Here is a 12,702-nt window from a genome sequence, read left to right on the forward strand (position 1 = left end):
GGTGGTCAGTGTGGGGCTGAGCTGGGCTCAACCCCAAGTCTGCCCTTCACGGTGTGGGCATCCCATCACACTGAGTGAGGTACAGTGTTTAAAAAACATGATTATTCATAGTGCAGCTTCTGAACACAAGCTGACTGCTTGCTTAGCTGGTGCTCATTGGAGCCTTTGAGAAGGTGGAGGAAATACTGACTGCTTTGGATTCTTGGAGAGCCGGGGTGTGTGCTTCCTCAGGAATTTTTAGGATAATTTTGAGCTTCACAGGTTTTTTCCTTACACGCTGACTCCAGAATCTAGCCCTCCATCTGTTGATGAATCCTGTAAGTTCCTTGTCTCCATGGCCATGTGAGTCAGTGTTTGATCAGGCTGTGGGGAGTGGAGACCTTTCCCAGAAGTACCACCTGACCTTACTGGGTGATGTGCTTCTGATGCGACTGTCTGGCCAGTCCTGGAAAACTCGTCCTACCCAAGAGCCGTCATTCGTACCAGCTGCCGGTTCCCTGTGAGCTTTTGTTCCAAACAGTCTTTTGGCTATAGCCTTATCCTTGGGGATCCTTTCTACGGCCTGAGCACTGGGAGAAGCAGTCCTTGTATTAGCGAAGAGGACTGCCAGGAGGAGTAGCAGCTGGGGAATCTGTTGAGGCCCCTGCTGTGTATGTGGATCCGTCTGATTTAAGGCTCCTGAGATTGCTCACCTCTCCTCTGAGTTACAACAGCAGAACCCATGTGGTGTGATGGGTTCCTGCTCCCGGATGGCGGAGACATCCCCGAGCAGGGCTCTCAGCTTCGGCCCTGTTTATGTTTCTGGACTGGATAATTTTTCGTCCTGGTGGCCTCCTCTCATTGTAAGGCCTGGAAGGGCAACTCCCCCACAGTCCCCCAGGCACGTAATCACGACAGACAAAAATGCCTCCTGACCTTGCCAAATGTCCGCTGCAGTGCAAAATCGCCTAGAGGGTCTCAAACACATAGTTACAGGGTGTTACCGGTCAGACTGGGTGTGGCTGGTTATCCCTTCCCTGTGGCTCCCTGTGTCAGGTGAAAGATTTTGGAATCTTTAGTAATTTAATTTCTTTATTCTTTTTTATGAGCATCAATCAGACTGTTAGGAAGCTGCAGGATTATTCTGATTCCTTTAAGAGTGTAGGATAAGTTCTTTTGGGAAAAAAGAAAAAAAAAGCAGGTATAGTGACTTTTTAAAAATCTTGATGAAAATTATGTTTTTCTCCAGAGGGAAATTTGGCAATATCAGTCAACATTCAGTTGTATTTACCCTTTGACCTAGTAACTTTACTTTGAGTCTATTCCCAAAGGTACACAGGCAGCAATATGAATAGACATATGCAGTAGGCTGTTTGTTGCAGCACCAATTATAATAGCAAATGACTGGAAACAGCTCAAATGTCCATGGGTAGATGATTAGTGAATAAATGGATATATCTATTCAGTGGAGTACTCTGCAGCTCTGAAAAGGAATGAGGAGCAGCTCTAAATTCTTCTGTTTAGAACTGCATGGACTAATGCAGTAGCCATTAGCCACATAGAGCTATTTAAATTTATGGTAATTGAAATTAACCAAAATTTAAAATTCTGTTTCTTAGTTGCAGTAACAACATTTTAAGTCTTTACTAGCCCCATGTGGCTAGTGGCTACCACTTTGGATAGCGCAGACGTGGAATATTTCCGTCATCTCATCATATTGGACAGCACTAGTCTGTAACGTATCTAGTATGTGACTTTTTATCCAAAGGGATGGAGATGAATGTGTGTGGGCATAACATATTTATACTGAAATAATTAAAATTATTATCTTAATGAGGAGGGAGGGGACAGGGATGGAAGCAAGGCTTCTCTGAACATATCTTATTTTGTAGATTAGATTTTGGAATCAGACAAATATTTTATATGATTTTAAAATAAAGATAAATCAAAATGATAATCCCCTCCTACTCCCAAAGTCTCTTGGGCTGTTCCCTCTTTTTTTAACAGTTCAGGCCCCCGTGTACTTCAGGCTGGAGCCGTCCAGAGGAAACGTAGCTGTGTGTGGTCAGTCCTGCCTAGGCCAGCGAACTGGCCAGCGCCCCCCACCCCCAGCCTCCTGCCTGCCGAGGGGCTCTGCACCACTCTCCTCAGATGTGCAGCCAGCACCTTAATCTGATGCGTATGTTAATTTTTTAACAGCCTCCCTCATGAAATTGAGGGAAACAACGTGCATATACAAATTTAGGTTTTACTGTGGAAATTTGTATATTTGTTTATAAACCCTGAAGATGATTTAGCAATCAAGATAGTTATTAAAAGTTTTTAATGAAATCCTAAGGAGATAGTTTTGTCCTATCAAAAAAATATAAGAAATGGGGAGAGAATATATCTTCTACTTTTTTAGGCAGATGGTCTCCAGAAGATCAGGTGGCAAGATAACCAGGGAGTTGAAGGAAGTCGAGCCTGGGTGCCGTGTGGTCAGCATGGGGGAGTTTAGCAGGTCAGGCTGTTCTTGATTGAACAGGCTGACACATTTTTGAATGTGTGCAAACCTTTGGTAGAATGCCAAGCATGTTGCACACCTGTCCTTGCTTTATGACGACATGTGGGAAGGGAGGGAAACTGAGGCCCAGTGGAAGGGGTGACTGACACCGACTTCCTGCTTCCCCAGAGGCATGAGGACCACAATGATTGACCTGAGTGGCCTCCCTGAGGCTGCACATGTGTCTGGTCAGAGCCAAGACCCACCCAGGCCACTGAGTGTGCATGAATCACAGACTTTTTCAGGGCTGGAAAGGGCCTTGTTTTTTTGCAAATGAGGACACTGAGGCTTAGGTAGAATGACTTGCCCAGGGATGGTGGCAAAGTTGGGACAAAGAATATTAGTAGCTACCATTTGAGGACTTTCTGTATGCCAGGATCTGCCAAGTGTTTACATGGATTATCTCATTGACCAAACCACCAAACACTCTGAGATAGGTAGTATTATTTGCATGTTAGCCAAAAGAACTTAAGTAACTTGCTAGAGGTTATGTGGTGCTTGAAAGTACAGGGGGCAGGAGTCACATCCAGGTCTGATTCTACAGCCTGTTCACTTAACGTCTGTGCTTCTCGAGGGTTCCTGATTTAATCCTCTGCTGCATTAAGTCAATATTACTGCCAGCAGAGAAAAGGTACCTGGTATCATAGGGAGTTCCAAGTTTCCTTAATGTCTGTCCCTAAATTATCCTGTGCTTTGAGTAATTGATCTCTGAGGTGGACTTGACCCTATGTGTACCTTATGGAATATTCTGCTGATCCTTTCAGGATTTATTGCAAGCTCTCAGTCATGTGAAGGCTGAATGGGGGCAGACTGTTTGGAATAATATTTAGTCCAGCACTTTTCTTATAGATGGCTCTGGAGTCCTGCAGACCTGGGTTGAAATTCCGGCCTCTGTATTTCCTTAGGTGTGTCACTGTGGACAAGTTATCTATTGTCTCCATGCTTTAGTTTCCTCATCTGTAAATTGAGGGTAACAGTTAATAGGGGTTTGGATCTCTAGAGTCTCTTTAGAGCATGTGCATAAGAAGGCAAATGGCCAACAGTTCAGCTGTATGTGAGAAGCAGGGGAGACAGGGTCTGTGACTATTTAAAGACTGAAATACCAGTGGTCTGTACTTTTTAGCCATCCGGACCACCAAGTCCCTCGGTTCAAATCAGCAAGGAATAGGTGGGGTGACAGTGGGATAAGGCTTGGGGTTTGTCACCTGAGATGACCATGTGGGACTTGACAGGAGTTGTGGCTGCAGATGTGGCCAGAGACGTGCGGGAACAGCGTGGGGTCCTGGGGGCAGGCCAGGCTTCCGACTGGCTGGACGCTTTCCTCCTTAAGGCATCAGGCTCTGACCGATTTGCACTGAGTTGACCCTGGAATAGACTCCTCACTTGCATGGCTTTCTAGCCCTGACAGAGTAGGCTGGGAGAGGGCAGGGCCTGCGGTGATGGGGTGGGCATCCAATGGGCGCGGAAGGCCTGCCTTCCTTTGCCTCTCCTCCCCCAGGCCCATGTTCTGCCTCAGGGAGCGCGGGCAGTGGCTGATTTCCACTGCCCTCCAAGTCTGGGTGTTCCTTTGGGGCCCAGAAGTCCATAGTATGAAGATACACCTTTGGGGGATGGGTCCAACCTTGGAAAAGCAGGCACTCGGCTGGTTAGTGGATGAGTCTCAGCCCGGTGAAGAGACGATCCCTTCAGAGATTTGAAAGCCTCGGGTCCTGTTCAACGAGGCAGGGCTTGGTTGCCTGGGGGCTGGAGGGGGCTGGGGCTGGGGTCTTGAAGGAAGACCTTCCTGCTCCCTGCTTCCATGAGTGGTCTTAACTACAGAAGTCAGTCAAGAATCCTGCTTTGGGAAAAGAGGAGGAGATGTTAGGTATAGGGGGAGTCAGGGGAAGAAAAAACCTCTATCAACTCTCTAAATGCCCTGTGGGTGTTAGGGACCAGCATCCAAATCCAAATTATTTTCAACCCATGCAGGAAAGGTTGAGGCTTTAAAACAAAACAATGAAACAAATAGCAAATTAGATTCTTACTCACTAAATGACAAAGGTGTTGTTTGTTCGATTGTTTTGATAAGTGGTGAATCAAAATTCAGTTTGGCAGGCACCGTGTACTCTGTGCCCTGCTCCTGGGTCCCGGCCTCCTGCAAACCTCTAACCAGGCCGGCCCGATGGGGATCCTCGATGTCTGTTTTCAGTAACACCCCGTATGCATGCCCATCGGACCCATAATGCTGTGTCACCCTTTCTTAGACTGTGGGTTTCTCAAGGACGGGGATTGACCCTGAGTCTCAGTGCCCAACACCATGCCTGGCCCATGGTGGGCTCACACTGCATACATGAGCAGATGATGGGAAGCCAGAGAGGCAAGCTGGTATCTGTCTCTTTTGCTTTCTCTTGAGAGCTCTAGTCTCATTTTTACACCTGTGTATTCAAAACCCCTTTGGGAAGGTTTTACTGCCACCTCAAAATCAGCTGTGAAGCTTGTCTCTCTCAGGATCATTTCTCTCGGTGTCTTCTGTTTCTGTGGGCCCGAGTCTTCCTCTTCTTTACTCTCCCAGACCACGTCCATTGCTTGGCTCTCCCAGGGGCCGTTCCTCTCCTTCTCCCCTCATTGCTTCTTACCTGGCCTGTCATGAGAGCCTCTTCACTAATTTTCTTCTTTTGGTCTCCAAGCCTCCTGCTGTTCAGTTAAGTTTTGCTGAAGTTTATTAACCTAAAAAATATCTAAGTGCCTGCCAAGTTGCAAGCACTTAGGTACATGGCCCTGTGGTAGAGGAGGTGGGCCCAGATCTCTGGCCTACACCAACTTCTCTTCCGCATTGGTTTCTTCTGTACCACTGGATTCATCACTCTGCGCTCATTACCCTTCTTGACTTCCCGCTCCCTCCACCACTGCCTGTGTAAGAGTAATTCCTTAGATGGCTTTCGGGGCCTTCTATGATCTTGCTCCATTCACCCATCGTTCCTAGGTATGTCCTGTCACTCCCTTGCATGCATGCTCTACTTTCCAGCTGAACTGGTACATACCTATCATTTCTTCTTCTTCCTCTGTCATCACATGGCTTCCTGCCAGGCTGCCCTCCCCTTCACTTCCCCATGCCCTCATGTTCCAATCTTGTCATTATTTTTGATGCAGCTCAAATGCCATCTCCTCCAAGAAACCTTCTCTGCAATTTGGTAGACATTTGAGTGCCTGTATTGTGTCCACTACTGCAAGAGAAATGCCAGTGTTCCCGCCACCCCATCCTCCAGAAGTCTTCCCCTGACGTAATTGCCTTTTGTAGTATATAGCATTTTGCCTCTCTACATCCCATGTCCTCTCCCTGAGGATAAGTCACATCTATGTAAAATTCTTTATCACTGTCTTTCTGCCTAGTGCAGTGTTCAGCCCATAGTAAACTCTGAAGAGGTGCTGGCTGAATAACTGAACACCTAATTTATGCATTGCCCTCAGCCAAGTGCTTTCCATGTCACATTTAATCCTCATACAGCCCTTTGACGTAGATGCTTTTATTATCCATATCTTCCAAAGGAAGAAACTGGAGCTCAAAGAGATTAAGCAATTTGCCTGGGGTCACACAGCTAGTAAGTGGCAGAGCTGTGATCTGTGCCTAGACCTTTTTGTCTTTTAACCACTATGTTATGTGACCTGAACGAGTGGGATAGATACAGCTTTTAAAATACGACGTAAAAAACCTGTCATGGGGAAATTATAGGAGGCAGCAAAGTAGGAAGCTCCAGGAATTAATCCCTCCACTAGAACAACTGTTAAGCAGCAGGAACCATCTGAATCAACTATTCTGAAACCCCAGAATCCAGTAAAACACTACGATATCCAGCCAAGGGCGGGAGGAAGAGGCTGGTAAGTTATCGTAAATACCACCCAATTGCTCTCTCTCCACGTGGCAGTTCCCGGCATCCATCCTGCACTCTTGCGGCAGGCATCAGTGGGGTCTGGCCCGTGGCATAGCATCTGGTGCTAGAGACAGACATAAAATCCACTTCCCCAAGATTGGGAGAGGGGTGGGGCAGGCTCATCACTGAACACTGCTTTTGATTAGCTCTTGTGGATTCCCGGGTGCTGGCTCTGAGGCGGCCATTGTCCCAACTGGACAAAGGTGGCAGAAGGGACTTACAGGCACTACACTTCCTCAGAGCCACGAGGACAGCTGAAGGGCTGATTGGCTGTCAGAGGCCAAGTAAAGAATGTGCAGCTTTGGGGAACCATGGAAGAACCTCCTGGCTCTTTCTTCAACCCTCCCCAGGGCAGTTTTGAGCTTGCAAGGCAGTCCTTTTGTGGATTCCTGGCCTCCCCCCAACCCTTGCTGGGAAAGCTGACTTGGAAAACTCTATGGCATGCCTACCTCACCCCAAGAATTTGCCCTCCAGGCAAAAGCAGCTTGAGATAAGGAAAGCAATTTAAGAAGCAATTGAGACAGGTGGCCTGGATCATAGGCCTCCCTTTTTTAAGTCTGGGCAGTGGAATACCCAGGAGAGGGAGAGGGAAAAGTTCTGTTTCCTGGGAAGAAGAGGGGGGTATTCAAACTAAGGCCACCAGCAAGCACAAGCCCAGGACAAGACACAGGCTGAGAAAAGACAGGGAGGCCCCTGCACTTTGCATTTGCCTTGGGCTGACCTTCCTGACAGGAGGGCTGAGCTCTCAGGGAAAGCACCAGCCAGTGCAAAGCCAATTTTCAAAGATGGTGAAAGGTGTTTTTTGCTTAGATTTGCTTGTTTTTGTTAGTTCCTTACTCTCAAGAAAATCTCTGTTGATCAATAGCTGGTGATTGACATCTCAGGGAATAAATTCTAGAGTTAACATTTTATGATATTAAAATGTACAGTGTGCAATAAAAGATTACAAGATGAACAGAGGAACAGGAAATGATGGCCCATTCAAAAGAAAAGGATAAAATTCCAGAAACCATCAAGAAAGAAGAACATATTGTGGACATCACGGACAAAGACTTAACAAAAATGAACTTCAGTATGGAGATGAAGGAAAACAAAGAGAAAGAACTGAAGGATACCAGGAAGACAATGAATGAACAGTATGAGAATCTCAATAAAGAGATAGAAATTTTAAAAAGAGCCAAACAGAACTACTGGAGTTGAAGGCCACAGTAACTGAATTGAAAAATTCCCAGGAGAGTTCAACACCAGATTGGAGCTAGCAGAAGAAAGAATCAGCGAACTCAAAGGCAAGACAATAGAAATGAGTCAGATTGAGAAGCAGAAAGAAAAAGAACTATGAAAAGTGAAAATTGCCTAAGAGACTTCTGGGACATCTCAAGTGTGCCAATATATGCATTATGGGAGCCCCAAAAGGAGAAGAGAGGAAGGGGAAGAAGGAATATTTAAAGAAATAATGACAGAAAACTTCCCAAACTTAGCAAAAGATGTGCATATGCAAGATGTCCAGAGAATACCAGAGTAAGTTCGAAGAAAAATACACTCTGTCACATACTGATCAAACTGTCGAATATAGAGGACAAGGAGAGAGTTCTGAAAACTACAAGAGAAAAGCAACATATGTACAAGGGAGTCCTAAGTAGGTGAAGTGCCAATTTCTCATCAGAAACCATAGAAGCAAGAAGGCAATGGGTTGAAATACTTGAAGTACTGAAAGAAACAATTGCTAACCCCAATTTTATATCCAGCAAGACTTTCTTTCAAAAATGAGGGAGGACGGCGGCGGCTACGGGGTGCCTTGTCGCAGGCTTCCATGCCGAGCCTGTGAGGGTGTCCTCGTGAGACGAGCTCGCCGAAATGGCCACGTCCAGTCAAGGAAACTTTGAGGGAAATTTTGACTCACTGGACCTTGCAGAATTAGCTAAGAAGCAGCCATGGTGGCGCAAGCTCTTTGGGCAGGAATCTGGGCCCTCTGCTGAAAAGTATAGCGTGGCAACCCAGCTGTTAATTGGAGGTGTTACTGGATGCTAAGGATTATCACCCTAGCCAAACTTTGCCGGAAAACTCAGCCACTGGTGTGAGTGGTTCCTCAGGATCCACCAGCACAGCCATCGTGGACCCCAGAGCCCAGCTGCGGGCCTATATAGAAAATCACCCTGTGGTCATCTTTAGTAGGTCCACATGCAGTCGTTGTACTGAGGTAAAGAAGTTATTTAAGTCTATGCGTGTTCCTTATTTTGTGCTTGAATTTGATAAAGCAGAGGACGGGCAGGGACTTGAAAGAGCGTTCTCGGAACTGACCTCGGAAACCGAAGTACCTGTTGTGTTTGTAAAACGGAGAAAGATAGGCGGCCATGGTCAAACCTTGAAGGCTTATCAGGAGGGCAGGCTTCAAAAGCTACTAAAAATGAATGGCTCTGATGATCTTCTGGAGTCCTATGACTATGATCTCATCATCGTTGGAGGCGGCTCAGGAGGACTGGCAGCTGCTAAGGAGGCAGCCAAATACGACAAGAAGGTGATGGTCCTGGATTTTGTCACTCCAACTCCTCTTGGAACTAGATGGGGTCTTGGAGGAACATGTGTGAATGTGGGCTGCATACCTAAAAAATTGATGCACCAAGCCGCTCTGTTAGGACAAGCCCTACAGGACTCTCGCAACTATGGCTGGAAAGTTGAAGAGACAGTTAAACACGACTGGGACAAAATGACAGAAGCTGTACAGAATTACATTGGCTCTCTAAACTGGGGCTACCGGGTAGCTCTGCGGGAGAAAAAGGTCACCTATGAGAATGCTTATGGACAATTTGTTGGGCCTCATAGGATTAAGGCTACAAATAATAAAGGCAAAGAAAAAATTTACTCAGCTGAGAGATTTCTCATTGCCACTGGTGAAAGGCCACGTTACTTGGGCATCCCTGGCGACAAGGAGTATTGCATCAGCAGTGATGACCTTTTCTCCTTACCTTACTCCCCGGGTAAGACCTTGGTAGTTGGAGCATCCTATGTTGCTTTGGAGTGTGCTGGATTTCTTGCTGGTATTGGTTTAGATGTCACTGTTATGGTACGGTCCATCCTCCTTAGAGGATTTGATCAGGACATGGCCAATAAAATCGGTGAACACATGGAAGAACATGGTGTCAAGTTCATTAAACAGTTCGTACCGATAAAAGTTGAACAAATTGAAGCAGGGACACCAGGCCGACTCAGGGTGGTAGCTCAATCCACCAATGGCGAGGAAATCATCGAAGGAGAGTATAATACGGTATTGCTGGCAATAGGAAGAGATGCTTGCACAAGAAAAATTGGCTTAGAAACCGTGGGGGTGAAGATAAATGAAAAGACTGGAAAAATACCTGTCACAGATGAAGAGCAGACCAATGTGCCTTACATCTATGCCATAGGTGATATACTGGAGGGTAAACTCGAGCTTACCCCAGTAGCAATCCAGGCAGGAAGACTGCTGGCTCAGAGGCTTTATGCTGGTTCCACTGTCAAGTGTGACTATGAAAATGTTCCAACAACTGTATTTACTCCATTGGAATATGGTGCTTGTGGCCTTTCTGAGGAGAAAGCTGTGGAGAAATTTGGGGAAGAAAATATTGAGGTTTACCATAGTTACTATTGGCCATTGGAGTGGACGATTCCATCAAGAGATAACAACAAATGTTATGCAAAAATAATCTGTAATATCAACGACAATGAACGTGTTGTGGGCTTCCATGTACTGGGTCCAAATGCTGGAGAAGTTACACAGGGTTTTGCAGCTGCGCTGAAGTGTGGCATGACCAAAAAGCAGCTGGATAGCACAATCGGAATCCACCCTGTCTGTGCAGAGATATTCACAACCCTGTCGGTGACCAAACGCTCTGGGGGAAGCATCCTCCAGACTGGCTGCTGAGGTTAAGCCCTGGTGTGGGTGCTGTTGCCAAGACTCCCAGCCACTGATTTGTTTCCTTGCCCAAATCCAAGGGGAAGTTTTCAGGAAGTTTGTTGGGCTCTTGGCCCCTTACCGCCATCCAAGGTCCCCTTGGATCTCCTGGGTAGGAGGTGGTGAATAGAAGGAAGTCAGCATCACACCGGGGTCACCTTAATGGACTTGAAACTGATGTTTGGCAGTGCATCTTTGGGATGCGTCCATGATGTCACCGGCCTCAAGCCCGTGGGGGTGGGCAGTGATGGAACAGCTGTCGAGTCAGTTTTAGCATGATCTTTCCTTTGTGTGGTTTACTTTACTCTCATTGTTAAGCTTTCTGAAATTGATTATTTTTTCTTTTTTCTCAATGGTATTAATGATAATAGAGATGAAAAATGTCAGCAGTCAATTTTTATCCAAAAGCAAGTTCTGGCTAGAGCATCCAAATAAGGAATCTTGTTGCATGTAGGGAGTGCTTTGGGTTCACTTGGAGGGGTTACATAGGCTCATCCCATGAAAGAGTTCTGTTCTCCTATGTGCTTCCCAGAATTCAAATATACTTTTCACTTTAGTAACCCTGGTTAGCAATGTCTCTTTTAATGAGTTATTTGTTCCCAAAAAAGTAAATCTATTATTGGCCCCAGCCCAAGTTTGTCCCCATTAGCGACATCACTGATGATGATGATGATGATTTTAAGTTCTGTTAGGAAGGGAAATGATTACCTATTTGAATCAATACTCCATTGCAAAGGTAGAGCCGTATAGAACATGTTCACTTGGTAATCTGTGATTTCCACCATTATTCATCATGGAGGCAGATTATACCTCAAATGGGGTAAAAGAGTAAATGTCTTACATTGTTTAGTTCATCGTGAGTTAGTCTAAGTGAACTGAATTCTTTTATATTGGAAAACTTGTCCAAAACTGTTTTTTGATAGCTTTAAGCTAAAAGCACAGAATGTCACAGCTTTTTCATGTGTGTTATGTATTTATCCCTTCCTAAGAACCACTTTCACAGGAAAATAGTTGTTTTCCATACTTAGGATTTAATCTTTTGTCGTAATTATTTTGTTAAGGAAGTTGTTAGTATCAGAAGTTATTATTTTTTTTAACACAGGTGGATGTGAAGGATTTTCATTTAAAAACCAAACGATTTTTATTGTTTCTGTTAAGTAAACAACTATACCTGGAAGAATTTTTGGTAGATGTGTTTATGCACTATTAGCATTCCAACTTGTATTATTGCAGAGGTATTAACCCCTTAGTGTTATACATTTGTGTAAATGTCCTCACTAAGGATTATTTTTAGGCTGTCTTTTCTCACTGTATACGTTCAGTTTTGAATATGTGCTGTGGATATCAGGCTCCCACCATCCTCTCTCACCTCAACCCCCCATTTCTCAGCCATGTCACTGAGTGGTTGTTTCAAAGTACATTTCTGGGCCACTTCAGGAACTCATGCTTCTGCCTGGTGTTTAGTCAGCAGAGCACCTGGCCCTGTCCCACAAGGCTCTGCCTTGCTTCCTCCTCTCATTTGGTTATGTGAAGAAAATGGGGAAAAGATAAAAGTAGAAGGGAATCAAGGCAGTTGACTGTGTTAAGTTTTATTTATTTTTTTAAATTATTTTTTCTACCAAGGCTGCCAATCCCTGAAATTAGAACAAGGGGTAGTGTGAGATGATTGTGCCTAATCATGTTGTGATTCTCTTTCTTACTGGGATAAAATGTTTCACTTCCACTTACGGTTTAAAAAAAAAAAGGATTATAGTCTTTAGACTTGTCCTGTTTAGATTCTATAATTGCCCAGTGTACTGAAACTTATACTAAATTCTATGTATTTTTGTTACAATTCTTCTGAAAAACAATGTGAAACATTAAAAGGTATTAATATCAAAAAAAAAAAAAATGAGGGAGAGATTAAGACATTCTCAGATAAACAAAAGCTGAGGGAGTTCATCACCACTAAACCTGCCCTACAAGCAATGCTAAAGGGAGATCTTCAGACTGAAAGGAAAGGACACTAAAGAGTAGACATCAGGCATAAAGCAATAAAGACCTTTGGTAAATTTGGGTCATTATAAATGCCACTACTACTGTACTGTATTTTTTGGTATGTAATTCTTTCTTACTCCTTACAGGTGCTAAAATACAAATGCATGGAAAGTAATGATAAGTCTATGGTTTGGGACAAACAATATACAAAGGTATAATTTGTAACAAGTTAAAAAAAAGGTAGGAGGGTACAGAGGGGTATAGGAACAGTGTATGTGTATGCTATTGAAGTTAAGTTGGTACCAAATCAAATATTATTATATATTTAGGATGTTAAATTTTAACACCATGGTGACCACAAGGAAAAT

The 12,702-nt window shown here is 44.7% G+C and overlaps 2 protein-coding genes across 2 annotated transcripts in view; both read left to right on the plus strand.

The window, feature by feature from the left end:
- Positions 1-12,702, plus strand: part of FAM83D (family with sequence similarity 83 member D) — a 33,158-nt gene that overhangs the window by 5,742 nt on the left and 14,714 nt on the right.
- On the plus strand, positions 8,193-12,144 carry LOC119515954 (thioredoxin reductase 1, cytoplasmic-like). The gene is made up of 2 exons (XM_037812193.1): positions 8,193-8,264; positions 8,441-12,144. Exons 1-2 carry the CDS (start codon positions 8,193-8,195, stop codon positions 10,325-10,327), a joined length of 1,959 nt encoding a protein of 652 aa, XP_037668121.1. The 3' UTR covers positions 10,328-12,144.

The sequence above is a fragment of the Choloepus didactylus genome, chromosome 19 (assembly GCF_015220235.1).
Source record: "Choloepus didactylus isolate mChoDid1 chromosome 19, mChoDid1.pri, whole genome shotgun sequence".
In the NCBI taxonomy this organism is placed as follows: Eukaryota; Metazoa; Chordata; class Mammalia; order Pilosa; family Megalonychidae; genus Choloepus; species Choloepus didactylus.